This window comes from Bufo bufo, chromosome 2 (genome assembly GCF_905171765.1).
Source record: "Bufo bufo chromosome 2, aBufBuf1.1, whole genome shotgun sequence".
NCBI lineage: Eukaryota > Metazoa > Chordata > Amphibia > Anura > Bufonidae > Bufo > Bufo bufo.
The window spans coordinates 296849751-296864397 of NC_053390.1; the positions used below are offsets into that span (position 1 = coordinate 296849751).

General features: G+C 42.7%; 1 protein-coding gene across 1 annotated transcript; it reads right to left on the reverse strand.

The window, feature by feature from the left end:
• Positions 1-12802: 12802 nt before the first annotated feature.
• LOC120990822 (taste receptor type 2 member 40-like) lies at positions 12803-13843 on the reverse strand. Its single transcript, XM_040419724.1, has one exon. The coding sequence runs from the start codon at positions 13841-13843 to the stop codon at positions 12803-12805; it is 1041 nt and encodes a 346-aa protein (XP_040275658.1).
• Positions 13844-14647: the final 804 nt, after the last annotated feature.

Genomic DNA, 14647 nt, shown 5'->3' on the forward strand with positions numbered 1-14647 from the left:
TACAAGGTAGGCCATGAAAAAGCAGCCCGCCTCCAATATGCTTCATTTTTTCCAGAGCCCTGTAGCAACTGAAAGCTGAGCTCTGACTGGTTGCTATGGGCAACTAGAAGAGATTTGCTATTAGGCAGTTTGATTTGGATTTATTGGAGGTGGGCTAATTTTTGGTGGGCCACTCTGTATTTTAGATTCAAATTTGGATTTTATCCCAATAATGAAACTCCTGTTACTGGACCTTGGTTTTTGTCTTTAGTAAATAAGCACAAATAAATATTAGAACAGTTCAGGAGGAGGTTAATATTTTATGATTGGCACTGTACCGTATGTCTCACGGACCTTTGATCTCAATGAGCTACCTAGCCTTTATGTCTATCATATGTGACAATCAGTTTGTTAGCTTTTTCCAAAAATTGCATTAAACTGCAGGCTGGTTACACTGAGGTTGTTTCTAACAAATGTAGACAGCCTCATTAGATGGAGTGCAATATGCCTAGAGACATCTGTTGATTGGACGTTCCTGGCTTTAAATCTTTTGGTCAAGTGGCTAATAAGCCAAATGACTTACCTGTAGAATTGTGAAGCCCTGGGATTTTATTTGGAAGATAACCATGATGACCAGTATGATTTTACTGGCATTGTGCCATACACTGTGATGTGTGCAGAAATAGGCATTTTCTTGATACAAACATCTTGGGTGTAGCTAATATTTGTTAATATTAGTTTCCTCTTACTAAATATGATTTTAAAAATAAATGTGTTATAAATATAAGTGAATTAATAAAAAGAGGTTTATTTTTGCTTTCTCCAGTCATGAGCATAAAGCTTTCACTAACATGATCATCAAACAGATCATATATGTGTAGAAAACACTAATAAAATGAGTCATGAGGCCACTTACCATCATGTCTATTCAAATGAATAATTTACCCTGTGCTCGTGTGGATGCTCTTTATATTGATACCAACCCCTCCTGCAATTAGGATGTGTGATTATTATGGGGATGATTATATTGCTTGATTTAATGCAGGGTCCTACAAAACATAGCTTGAAATAATTGTACCACCTTACCCATGTGGGGTAATGGTTCTCATCTAGTTTGGTCTGATTTGCTTTGTATAGCTTCCTACTGAATATATAGAGGAAGTTATTCAAGAAGCCCAACCCTTTTACTCATATATCATTCATAAGTGCACCTTAGTGACAAGTGACTGGCTCCAAAGGCAGCCAAATGGGTATTTTTTCTCCTGGGTTATAATAGGACCCATTATGTTATCAGAGCCTGGGCCCACTGCAAGATCCTCTGGTACTATGGTGGGCCATTCTGACCCCGGAGGTGCACCAGTGCACTGTCCAAGTCCAGAGGGCCATACCATCAGAAATGGGTGAGGTGGCTTGTCTGTTCTGCACTTGTCAAAATATGTTGTAACAGTATTCCAATCTGCTATACTGATTTTCTAGAAGCAACCACTTTGATTTGCTATTGAACAGACCTGTCAATCCAATACATTAGCACTGTTGCGAATGGATCGGATTGCAACAGCAGAAGCCAGCAAAGAGGCATCCTAGTCTCCACACACAATTGCTTGCACCTGCACCAAAGCACTGGGCCAGATCCTGCTTTCAGAAACCTGGAACAGGTAGGAAATCAGTGGCGTAGCGTGGGTTGCCAGCACCCGGGGCAAGCCAAGTATTGTGCCCCCCCCCCCCCAACCTGTGACCACGCCCCTTTTTACAAATAATGCAGTATATGTCACCTGCAGTCCTACGTAACACCACAGATAACATGGTGATAACTCTCTGAGCACAGATAATGTAGTAGATGGGTGTGAGCCCCCAGAATTCAGAACACGCGCAGTGTGACCTGAAGTCTGGGGCCAGGCTGCGGCAAGGTGGGCCAAATTCTATATTCACCCTCCAAAAAAAGATATTTGGATGGACATAACATACATTGCTATGAAATATACAGGAGAATACCGCACCATACCTTCTACATCCAGTGACTTCTCCTGTGATGTAGACTTTCCTCAGCATCTTCATTCGGAGATAGGACATGATAACTTCTTTCAGCTGCATCTCGTCCCTGTAGAGTTTCACAGAATTTTTTTTAAATTTCTCACTTTACTATTATCCTCAGATAACAGTCCTCCCCTCCCCCGTAGTGCCCATAACTATAATGCCCTCTGTATAATTATAATATATACTGGCCCCTCTGTATTATTATTATTATTTCATCCTCTGTATTATTATTATTAATATTATAATGGCCCCCTCTGTAGTATTATAGTAATAATTATGCCCCCCTTCAGCCCCTCCAGCATACAGTCCAATGTAAGATACAACCTTCCCCCTGCCTTCAGCCCCTCCAGCATACAGTCCCATGTAAGATACAACCTTTTCCCTGCCTTCAGCCCCTCCAGCATACAGTCCCATGTTAAGTACATCACTCTCCTGCCTTCAGCCCCTCCAGCATACAGTCCTATGTAAATAATATCACACTCCCTCTCTTTGCCGTATGCCTTCAGCCCCTCCAGCATACAGTCCCATGTAAGATACATCACACCCCTGGCTTCCAGCCCTTCTTGCAAACAGTCCCATGTAAAATGCATCACTCGTCCTGCCTTCAGTCCCTCTAGCATACAGTCCAATGTAAAATACATCACTCCCCCTGCCTTCAGCTCCTCCAGCATACAGTCCCATGTAAGATACAACCCGCCGCCTTCAGCCCCTCCAGCATACAGTCCCATGTAAGACACATAAGTTCCCTGCCTTAGCCCCTCCAGCATACAGTCACATGTAAAATGCATTACTCCCCACCTTCAGCCCCTCCAACATACAGTCCCATGTAAAATACAAAACTCCCCCTGCCTTCAGCCCCTCCAGCATACAGCCTATGTAAATAATAGCACCCTCCCTATCTTCACCGCTGGCCTTCAGCCCCTACAGCATACTGTCCCATAAGATACATCACTCCCCCTGCCTTCCAGCCCTTCTTGCAAAAAGTCCCATGTAAAATTTAGCACACTTCCTGCCTTTAGATCCTCCAGCATACAGTCCCATGTAAAATATCACCCCCCTGCCTTCAGCCTCTCCAGCATACAGTCCCATGTAAATAATATCACCCCCACTACCCTCCCTTCAGACCCCTCTAACATACAATCTCCAGTACAAGGATTATTCCTCCTCCCTTCAGCCCCTGCAAAAAGCCCCCCAAGTACACATACTAGTCAGTATTTTCCTCCACATACTGACCTGCAGCCTCTGCTCCTCTCTCCAACATCCTGCTCTGTAGACTTTCCCCGCACATATTTAGGCCTTGCCCCCTGAATGACGAGACTCCGCCTCTTCCCCTGACATCATACCTTCTAGGATCAACTCCATTCTAGACACTACGGTTGCTCTACTGCTTCATAGGCTTCAGGCCACTAGCCTGATGCCTATGAGGAAGAACGGAGGGGACAGGAGCCATAGGCTCCCGTGGCCCTCATTGAAGTGCTTGCTGCCTGGCGCCCCGCGCAATTTTGGTCCCGGGGCAACGGCACCCCATCACGCTACGCCACTGTAGGAAATACAGTACCAGCATAGCTTGTGTAATGTATGGACAGGCGCGTTCGCGGGTTCTCCATCTCATTGGCCTAAAAATACATAGAATATATAAAATCCCACAGAGGGGTGGGTGGTGCAAATGCAGTGCCCCGGAGCATAGTTTGTTATTAAATGTTATGCTATGTATCGTTATACCATGTGTTGCAACCAGCATAGCCATGTATGGATAGCACAGAAAAGGGTTAATAATCCTGACTCAGCCCTTGTAGGTTGCTAGGTGGTAGCTGACTCCACCCCGAGCTCTAGAGGGTGTATAGAGATGAATGAAGTAGTGATCTATGCCCCTTCTTCTCAGGCTCAAGAAATCTGCAGATCTCTGCAAGATCCACAGAAAGAGAGAAAAACAGGAAGAAAAGGAAAGAGAAAGAGGAGAACTTGGAATCTGCTTGGCCGAGTCAGGAAACTAATCTGCAACTACAATTAATCTGCAACTACAGCTATTCAGACCTTACTGCTGTGAGGGACACCATTATAACAACCTTCACACCTAGACACTCCCTGGCCAGAAATGCCTTCAAAACCCTCTATCCCACAGTGAACATTACAGCCATTATTGCCAAGTTACTATTGCGAGACATAGATTCTACTGAGAGAGACTTTAGCAATGGTGTATAGTTGGAAATGTGACTGCTATTGTTGGACACCAGCCTATCAGCGAATTTGTCCTCTTCCAATCATGCCTGCAAGTCAATGCAAAATAAACTGTAATCTGTATTGTACGTTTTACAACAAAGACATCGTAGTGGGATATGCCAAACCATGGTTTGTAATACTTGTGGTTCCATACTAGTGAGCCTGGTTGACTTTCTAGGATTATGCTTGTCAGGGGTGGATTAAGTGCATTATAGGCCCGGGGCTGTCTACCCAACTCGGCCCTCCCCCTCCATTTTAGTTTTAGTGGGTTTCTTTCTGTACGAAGAGGCTGCGGTACTTCGTAAGCGCCACAGTCTCTTCCTAGGCCATATGACATTGTTCACATGGTCTAGGTGCAGCTTTGTCCCATCTGAGTGATTGGGGCTGAGCTGCAATACCAAGCACAGTGCTATCAAATGGACAGCGCTGTGCTTGGTAAGGAGCAAAGAGGCTGCAGCGCTCACTGGGACATCGCAGTCTCGCCAAAAAGCTAATTGGCGGGGGTACCAGGAGTCTGACCCCCACCATCTCATAACTCTCTGAGTACAGATGTCATAGATGTCACCTGCAGTCCTATGTAACACCCCACATAACACAGTGAACTAATGTGTTATGTGGGGTGTTACACAGGACTGCATGGAACATCTACTACATTATCTGCACACAGAAACTTATCACTGTTATCTGGGCTGTTACATAGGACTGCAGGTGACACATTAAAATTTTAGTTGCCAAATTTAAAATACATATGATTATGATAAAAAAAAGACTTAGAGGAGAAGATGAGATGCAGGTCACATTAGTGAGCCCGCTCTACATATAGGAGAATACAGCACCACATACCTCTTACAGTCGTGGCCAAAAGTTTTGAGAATTACATAAATATTGGAAATTGGAAAAGTTGCTGCTTAAGTTTTTATAATAGCAATTTGCATATACTCCAGAATGTTATGAAGAGTGATCAGATGAATTGCATAGTCCTTCTTTGCCATGAAAATTAACTTAATCCCAAAAAAACCTTTCCACTGCATTTCATTGCTGTCATTAAGGGACCTGCTGAGATCATTTCAGTAATCGTCTTGTTAACTCAGGTGAGAATGTTGACGAGCACAAGGCTGGAGATCATTATGTCAGGCTGATTGGGTTAAAATGGCAGACTTGACATGTTAAAAGGAGGGTGATGCTTGAAATCATTGTTCTTCCATTGTTAACCATGGTGACCTGCAAAGAAACGCGTGCAGCCATCATTGCGTTGCATAAAAATGGCTTCACAGGCAAGGATATTGTGGCTACTAAGATTGCACCTCAATCAACAATTTATAGGATCATCAAGAACTTCAAGGAAAGAGGTTAAATTCTTGTTAAGAAGGCTTCAGGGCGTCCAAGAAAGTCCAGCAAGCGCCAGGATCGTCTCCTAAAGAGGATTCAGCTTCGGGATCGGAGTGCCACCAGTGCAGAGCTTTCTCAGGAATGGCAGCAGGCAGGTGTGAGCGCATCTGCACACACAGTGAGGCGAAGACTTTTGGAAGATGGCCTGGTGTCAAGAAGGGCAGCAAAGAAGCCACTTCTCTCCAAAAAAAACATCAGGGACAGATTGATCTTCTGCAGAAAGTATGGTGGATGGACTGCTGAGGACTGGGGCAAAGTCATATTCTCTGATGAAGCCTCTTTCCGATTGTTTGGGGCATCTGGAAAAAGGCTTGTCCGGAGAAGAAAAGGTGAGCGCTACCATCAGTCCTGTGTCATGCCAACAGTAAAGCATCCTGAGACCATTCATGTGTGGGGTTGCTTCTCATCCAAGGGAGTGGGCTCACTCACAATTTTGCCCAAAAACACAGACATGAATAAAGAATGGTACCAAAAACCCTCCAACAGCAACTTCTTCTAACAATCCAACAACAGTTTGGTGAAGAACAATGCATTTTCCAGCACAATGGAGCACCGTGCCATAAGGCAAAAGTGATAACTAAGTGGCTCGGGGACCAAAACGTTGACATTTTGGGTCCATGGCCTGGAAACTCCCCAGATCTTAATCCCATTGAGAACTTGTGGTCAATCCTCAAGAGGCAGGTGGACAAACAAAAACCCACTAATTCTGACAAACTCCAAGAAGTGATTATGAAAGAATGGGTTGCTATCAGTCAGGAATTGGCCCAGAAGTTGATTGAGAGCATGCCCAGTCGAATTGCAGAGGTCCTGAAAAAGAAGGGCCAACACTGCAAATACTGACTCTGCATAAATGTCATGTAATTGTCAATAAAAGCCTTTGAAACGTATGAAGTGCGTGTAATTATATTTCACTACATCACAGAAACAACTGAAACAAAGATCTAAAGGCAGTTTAGCAGCAAACTTTGTGAAAACTAATATTTGTGTCATTCTCAAAACTTTTGGCCACGACTGTACATCCAGTGACATCTCCTGTCATGTAGATCTTCTCTTTCCTCTTCTCCTCCGTTTGACCCAGAACGTCATGACAAATTCTTTCAGCCGCATCTCATCTCTATAGATAGAGTTTGTTACACAGACACGTTAGATTTCTCATAATTGGGGTCATATATCAAACTGGTGCAAAGTACATAGCTCATAGCCACCAATCAGATTCCACCTTTCATTTTCCAAAAGAGCTGTCAAAAATGAAAGGTGGAATCTGTTGCTATGGGTAACTAACCCATTTCTACTTTACCCCAGTTTGATAAATTACCCCAAAGGTCCCTATAGTGTCTACAGCAATTATAATGTCCCCTAGAGTGCCCCAGTATTAATAACACCCTATATTGTGCTCCAGGTAATAATGCCTTTATAGTGTCCCCAAAAATAATGTGCCCTAGCAGCAATGCCCCCACACTGCCCCCATATAGAAATTTCCTCCACACTGCCCCCATATAGTAATTTCTCCCACACTGCCCCCATATAGTAATTTCCCCCACACTGCCCCCATATAGTAATTTCCCCCACACTGCCCCATATAGTAATTTCCCCCACATTGCCCCCATATAGTAATTTCCCCCACATTGCCCCCATATAGTAATTTCCCCACATTGCCCCCATATAGTAATTTCCCCCACACTGCCCCATATAGTAATTTCCCCCACACTGCCCCATATAGTAATTTCCCCCACACTGCCCCATATAGTAATTTCCCCCACACTGCCCCCATATAGTAATTTCCCCCACACTGCCCCGATATAGTAATTTCCCCCCCACTGCTCCATACAGTAATTTCTTCCACACTGCCTCCCATGTAGTAATTTCCCTCACACTACCCCCATTAAGTAATTTGCCCCCACACTGCCCTTCATTAAGTAATTTGCCCCCACACTTCCGTTCATTAAGTAATTTGCCCCCACACTCCTCTTCATTAAGTAATTTGCCCCCACACTGCCCCTAATTAAGCAATTTGCCCCCACACTGGCCCCAATTCAGTAATTTGCCCCCATGGAAACATTTGCCCTGCCCCTGTAGTAATATGTCCTCCTCTGCCCCCCAAAGTTGGCACACACAAAAAAATAAAAGAAATAAATAAAGGCTAATACTTACCTGTGTCCGGAATGGTGAGGCAGGCGCGCGTACATAAAAGCCCTGCGTGCGCCCATATATAGGCGCGCAATGACATCATCACGCACGCCACACGATGACGTAACCATGCACACCGGGCTTTTACCACCACATAGGCCTAAGGCCTACTAGGCTTGAAGCCTATGGCGGTGATAGGCAGCGGGGCAGGGACCCTATTATAATCCGCCACTGATGCTTGTACATGGTTTGAATCCTGTTTACTGTCTCTTCCGAAGTCTTTGGGTGGCCTGCACTTTTTCCATGACAAGCAATCACTGGTTTTGAATTGCTTCACCCAACGTGAAATGCAGTTTCTATGCGGAGCATATTTACCACATTTCATAAATCAAATTAGGTAAACCAGTCTGTTAAAATAAAGTTGCCAAAAATGTTTAACAAAATTATTACAACATTTACTTTCATAATACATAACAACACTTCAGGTATGCCATTCTGTGAAAAATTTAATTTTTTAAATTAATTTTTTAACATTTTTTTTTTAGAAAAAATTGGCCAGTTGGACTGCTGTATCACCCGGCACTGGAGAGAAATATTCCCACAAAGAAGATACCCACACCACCACCGCCACCAGCAATATTTCTGCTACTGTCACTACTACCAACACAGCTTGCTTTAGGTCTGACAGCTTTTGAGCCTATACCAACAGCAACAGTTGGTACAGGACATCTCCTAATCCCAAGCAACAGTTTTATAGAAACAAATGGTCAGTTGGACAGAATCCACAAGAAGGTAACAGTGAGTGAAACACGTCAGGTCAGGTACACTAGTCTGTAATATATGTACATTTTAGAATTATATTTCCCAAACTTTTTTTAAACAAAATGCACAGTTGCAGAGCCCACTACAATTTAACAGTGTGCGATGTACGACACATTAGGTATACTAGTAATAGATGGAATTTCTGTAATTACATTTTAAGGTATTTTTGAAAAGAAAATGTGAGTGATGCACATGTCAGGTCTGGTACAGTACTCTATGATAGGTGGAATTTTTGCAATTACATTTGCAACACAAAGTGGTTTTCAAAGCTACTGATATTGAAGACCTATCTTCAGGAAAGGTCATCAATATCTGATCAATGTGGGTCCAACACTGATAAGCTGTTCCCTGCTGCCTCCAGCGCTGGAACTAGAAATTCAATGAAAATGGAATTACAGCTCTGTGCAAAGTGTATGTCACAGGTGAAGTTGCAGATAGCTGGAACTTATAAATAAACGACCGACTGGCTTGATCCCAAACTAAGGAGCATATAGGTGAGCCCTTTAAAACCCTAAGAGCTCTCCCTGACTGCTATGCACATGCAAGGGTCTCAATGGTAGACGATTGCATGCCCACGTTCCTAAGACTGTGTGACACCTGAAAACCCTATAATAGTGAGGGGACACGACCATCGGCTCCCTGCACTTGATACGGACGGAGTCAGGGTCACCTAGAATCAAGCCAGCAAGGAAACACAATAAAGGAAAAGACTTATCTGAGCAAGCAGCAGCAGCCTCCAGCAGTTAACACTTCATCCAGGAAGTAGTATAAACTGCAAAGTGAGGCAGTATGGGAGGGAATATAAAGGAAGACAATTAGTCTAAATAAGTGACACCTGGCAGAAGGAAAGGAGATGACAAAGTGAAACCAAAACAAAGAACGTCATACAAGAGGTAGAGAAGAACGTCTGTCAGACCTTCTCACAGAACTGGCGGTGACAGTGTAGTGGACATACCGAGTTACTGCAGCTCAGCTCCTATTTACTTCAGTGGGAGCTTAGCTGCATTAACCCAGCACTGAGCTGTGCTTCCTGTTCCATTCAAAGTGCTAGTTCCAGCACCATAGGCTGTAGGGAACAGCTGATCATGGGGGTAAGGGGTATTGAACCCTCACCAATCTGATATTAATGACCTATCCTGAGGATAGGTCACCAAGGAACCTGGACACCTCCTTTAATAGAAATAGTGTGCAATTGGACAGAGTCTGCAAAAATATACGTTGACTGTAGTGCAGAAAAATACATCTGGTCAGGTTTGGTACACTTGTAAATTGAAGAAACTTTGCAACAATTTTCTTTAAGAAAAATACGTAGCTAGACAGAGTCTGTATCAACAATATAACCACTGACTGTGACAAATCCAGTTACTGTATGGGATCCCTCGACTCTCCAGTTCAAGTATGGAGGGCTCATAAGTGAGCACTTCAATCCTGCTTTGCTGTGGAGCGACACACCCCAACTGCTGGTGTGATGATCTGGAAGACATAGCATACGACATTTTGTCACCTCTAGTAGTGATACAAGGGACACTAACAGCTCACCCACACACAGCAAGAGTATACCCAGGAATGTCTCCGCCAGATTTTAATACTTCCTTGGCATTGCCAATCGAGCATTTATTGGACCAGCTGAGACACCAGCTTCAGTAACCTACCAACATGCAGGATCTATGGGCAAATGTGCTGCAGGATACAGTACGGAATTTGTGTGCCTCCATACCCAATGGTATCTCATCTTGTATCCAGGCTAGAGGTGCCCAACAGAGTCCTAGAGGCTCCTTTCAATTATACAGTTTTGCCCAACACTGGAACTGGAACAGTCCAAATATATAGCAAAGATTTCTTGGACAAATTTTCTAATAACTGATTTGAATTTCCCCCTATATTAGTGGTTCTGTATACTGGGTATCCTTTCTCTGTAAACTGTCCATTTTCACTGAGTACTCACATTGACTGCGATCTTCGCTAGGGTCTCTGGTATAAGTCCGGCTTTCCCTTTTTGATGCCACTTCTGTGACATGCTCTTCTCTGCCTGCAAAGCGGCTCTTGTGGCAGACTGTCTCTCTCTCACAGAGGCCAAACTACTGCACCACACATCACAAGCACAGGTATCCCCAGAAACTACTGCAGACACATGTGCCTGACCAAAAACAGCTCTCCTCGTCCTCTGAGTTCAGGACCTGCATACTGTATCCAGGTCATCTAACCACAGATCCGTCAACAGTTTCAACTTACATCTGTAAATAAAGTAAATAATAACTCACAACCTTAACCCCCCCCCCACACCCCGCCGTACATGCACGGTGCTGGTGGACATCACTTAAGGACCAGCGCCGTACATGTACAGCGGGCTGATCGGACGGGTGCAGGAGCTGCGCCCACCCAATCAGCGGCACGGACCCGGCAGTCACTGACAGCCGGGCCCCTGCTTCATACGCCGGCATCTGTAAAGACAGGCAGTTTGCAAAGGGTTTGCAGAGGGTACGGGTGCCCTCCGCATCTCCATTGGGTCCCCGCGCTGCACTGCCCTTCCATAGGCATTGGGGCTCGCCTTCAACGAAAGCCTGTGAGAACCAGCCCTTAGGCTGGGTCTCACAGGCAGGCTGTCAGCATATAAGCTGACATGCAATGTACTACAATACAGGATGTATTGTAATACATTGCAGAGGGGATCAGAAGTTGAAGTCAAAGAGTGGGACAAAAATAAAAAGTAGTTAAAAAAAAGTGTTTTTCATAAAAAAATAAAATTCAAGTAAAAAATAAAAATGTAATTTAATTTCCCAAAATAAAACACAGAAAATTGTAAAAAAAAAGAATTGGAAAAAAAAAAGAAAACGAGGCATATTGGGTATTGACGCATTCGTAATGACCGGCTCTATAAAAATATCACATGATCCACCCCTCACCTGAACGCTGTAGAAAAAATGTAATAAAAACTGTACTAAAACATTACATTTTTTGTCACCTTACATCACAAAAAGTGCAACACCAAGTGATTAAAAAGGCGTATGCCACCCAAAATAGTACCAATCAAACGTCACCTCATCCTGCAAAAAAAGAGCCCCTACATAAAACAATCAGGAAAAAAATAAAAAAAACTATGGCTCTCAGAATATGGAGACAATAAAACATGATTTTTTTTGTTTGAAAAATGCTTTTAGTGTGTTAAAAGGGAAAAAAAAAGTTAACATATTAGGTATCGCCGTGTGCGTTATTACCAGGTATATAAAAATATCACATGACCTAACCCCTCAAGTGAACACCGTAAATAATAGAAAGCCATTTTTTGCCACCTTACATCACAAAAAGTTTAATACCAAGTGATCGTACACACCCTAAAATAATACCCATTAAACCGTCATCTCATCCCGCAAAAAATGAGACCCTACCTAAGACAATCGCCGAAAAAAAAACTATGGCTCTCAGAATATGTAGACAGTAAAACATGATTTTTTTGGTTTCAAAAATGCTTTTATTGTGTAAAACTTACAATAATACAATACAAAACAAGTACAATAAAACAAGTAAAATAAAAGTACAATATAAAACAAGTCATGCCTTCCATGAGAAGATGTATAGTATTAGGCTACATTCACATGACCATATGTGTTTTGCAGTCTGCAAATTGTGGATCCGCAAAATACGGATGCAGACCGCACATGGCCGGCGCTATATAGAAATGCCTATTCTTGTCCACGATTGCGGACAAGTATAGGACATGCTCTATATTTTTGCGGGGCTGCCGAATGAAACAACGGATGCGGACATCTTTTGCGGCCCCATTGAAATGAATGGCCCCGCACCTGTTACGCAAAATTGCGGAACGGATGCAGACCCATTCGTACGGTCGTGTGAATAGACCCTAATGTAGAGGTCTGATTACCACCATTGAAGACTAGCCTGTTATACCTCTTCTCTGGGTTCCTGCCTCCCTCCAGACAGACAGATGGAGTCACATGCACCACTGCAGCCAATAACTGTTCCCAGCAGTGACGTGTCCCCAAGTGGAACATGATCCAGCTTTGATGTGCCGGTTGAGGACAAGTCACCACTGAGGTCAGTCATTGACTGCTGCAGCTCACGTGACACCATTTATCAGAAAACCATTTAAGGGAGCTAGTTTACCTGATATGAGCAGCAGGAAGCAGGTGAGTATAATTTTTTAACAGGTACAACAGGCTGAGGTTGACAGTTAAACAAGTCCTCAAAGCTGGAAAACCCCTTTAAGGTTTGATCAACATCTTTTAGTGTCACCATCACAATTTTCCTCTGTATTCTGTTGCCTATTCTGTTGTCTTGGAAAGGTCGCTGACCTCTTAATATTGAGCTTGATAAATGCAACACTTGGTGAAGTGTCCACTTCTTTATTGAAACCTTGAAGGCAATGAATTATACTGACAGAAGCTTGTTTCAGTTTGGGGCTTCCTAAAATAAGGACAATAGACTGAGCAGGAGAATAACTGTAAATGATCACCAAACAAACACATATTGCTGGACTACTTGGTGGAAACATTTCAGTAAACAATAGTAGTTCCGATATATAGAAACAAACATAGATGAAAAGAAGGCAACTTATTGTCCTCGCTGCCCGTACTTGACCTTCTGTTCGGGCATTAAGATCTCCTTTAGCATTCCTGACTGCCTTTTTAGTGTGAGCTACAAGAGACTTGATAATCAAACCATTGGCAATTCCGGCTAAGACTAGTGGCAGAGAACAACTAATGAGGTTACTGATGATCAGATACTCTACAGTCAAGTGAGGAGAAAAGGCTTCCATAGTCTGATTACTTGTCATGTTGAATCGTTGATCATACATGATTGTGTTCCAGATCACAGGTATACAAGTTGCCAGTGATATAAGAACTGAAGTAATAAGAAGCTGTGGAATAAACTGGAAAACCGCAAACTTGAGCCTCACAAGGAATGGATGAGTGAAGATGACAATCTGGAAACAGTAGCTGATAGATAGACATGCAGTTAACCAGAAACTGGTAAACACTGGGAAATTGATAATAGCTGAGAATAGAATATAAACCATTTCAGAGAAGTAAAAATCACTATCAAGGAAGCTGAGAAAATCATTGATGATCATTATGAACTGAAATAAGACATTGAATAAGCCCATCATTAGCAAGATCTGATCTGATGGACTGAGAACTTTACCCTTGATTTTGTCTGTGATATTGACGGCAATGATAATTGAATTGCCAATTGACCCTATGACAGTGGTGATTCCCAAAATAGTCATAGAAATTAGCAGAAATGTAGGAAGCATTAGAAGGGTTCTCTACTTGAACATCATATAAATGGTGGCAAACAAGCAGAAATGATGCAAAGGCCTACAATATACAACCGAAGAATACAGTATTTTCTGATCTCTATGTAAGCTGTAAGCCCTTTCTATTGATCTTTAGGGCACCTTGCTATTTTTATTGTCTTATTAGTCTTATAAGTGCTCCAACATTCCAATACCTATATGATATATAAAAACATATAATACTGTTAAATGAAAGGGGAGAGTTGCATCGAGAATATAATGTCAGTAAAATGTCCCCGCAAAGTCTATTTGGATCCAATTACAAGCTTTTCATCCCAGAGACTGAGGCAGAAATGCTTGTCTTCTGTCTTCACACTTGTGTGGTCTTTTGGTCCTGTGAAATACAATTATGTAACTAATACTTTCCAGCATTTTTAATGTCTAATATCCTAAGGTTTATTAAACTCACCATCTCTGTGCCTGTTATCTAGAAGCATCGGATCATCACTTACAGACACATACATCACATTCAGACCTCTTTTATAGAAAGTATCCCTATAATTATAAAGAGTGTAGGTACCTGGTGTTAATTTGTGATTCCGTCATGAGTCCCATAAGTCCTACCATTAATAGCCTCAGGTAATTATATTAATTGTCTTTAACCTCTTGGCAGTAGCTTCTGCAGAGTTAGGAAAAGTCTTAACAAATAAAGAAGCATTTATGCTTCTCTGGCTTCCTTTTCTAATGTGCTCTTCATCATTTTGACAGGAATTTGGACAGCTATTTATATTTGATGGATAAAACCGTATTATTACTTTTAAA

Bases quoted from the DNA above. Each gene is read 5' to 3' on its own strand.
- LOC120990822 (XM_040419724.1), bottom strand. From the start codon at position 13,843: ATGCTTCCTACATTTCTGCTAATTTCTATGACTATTTTGGGAATCACC.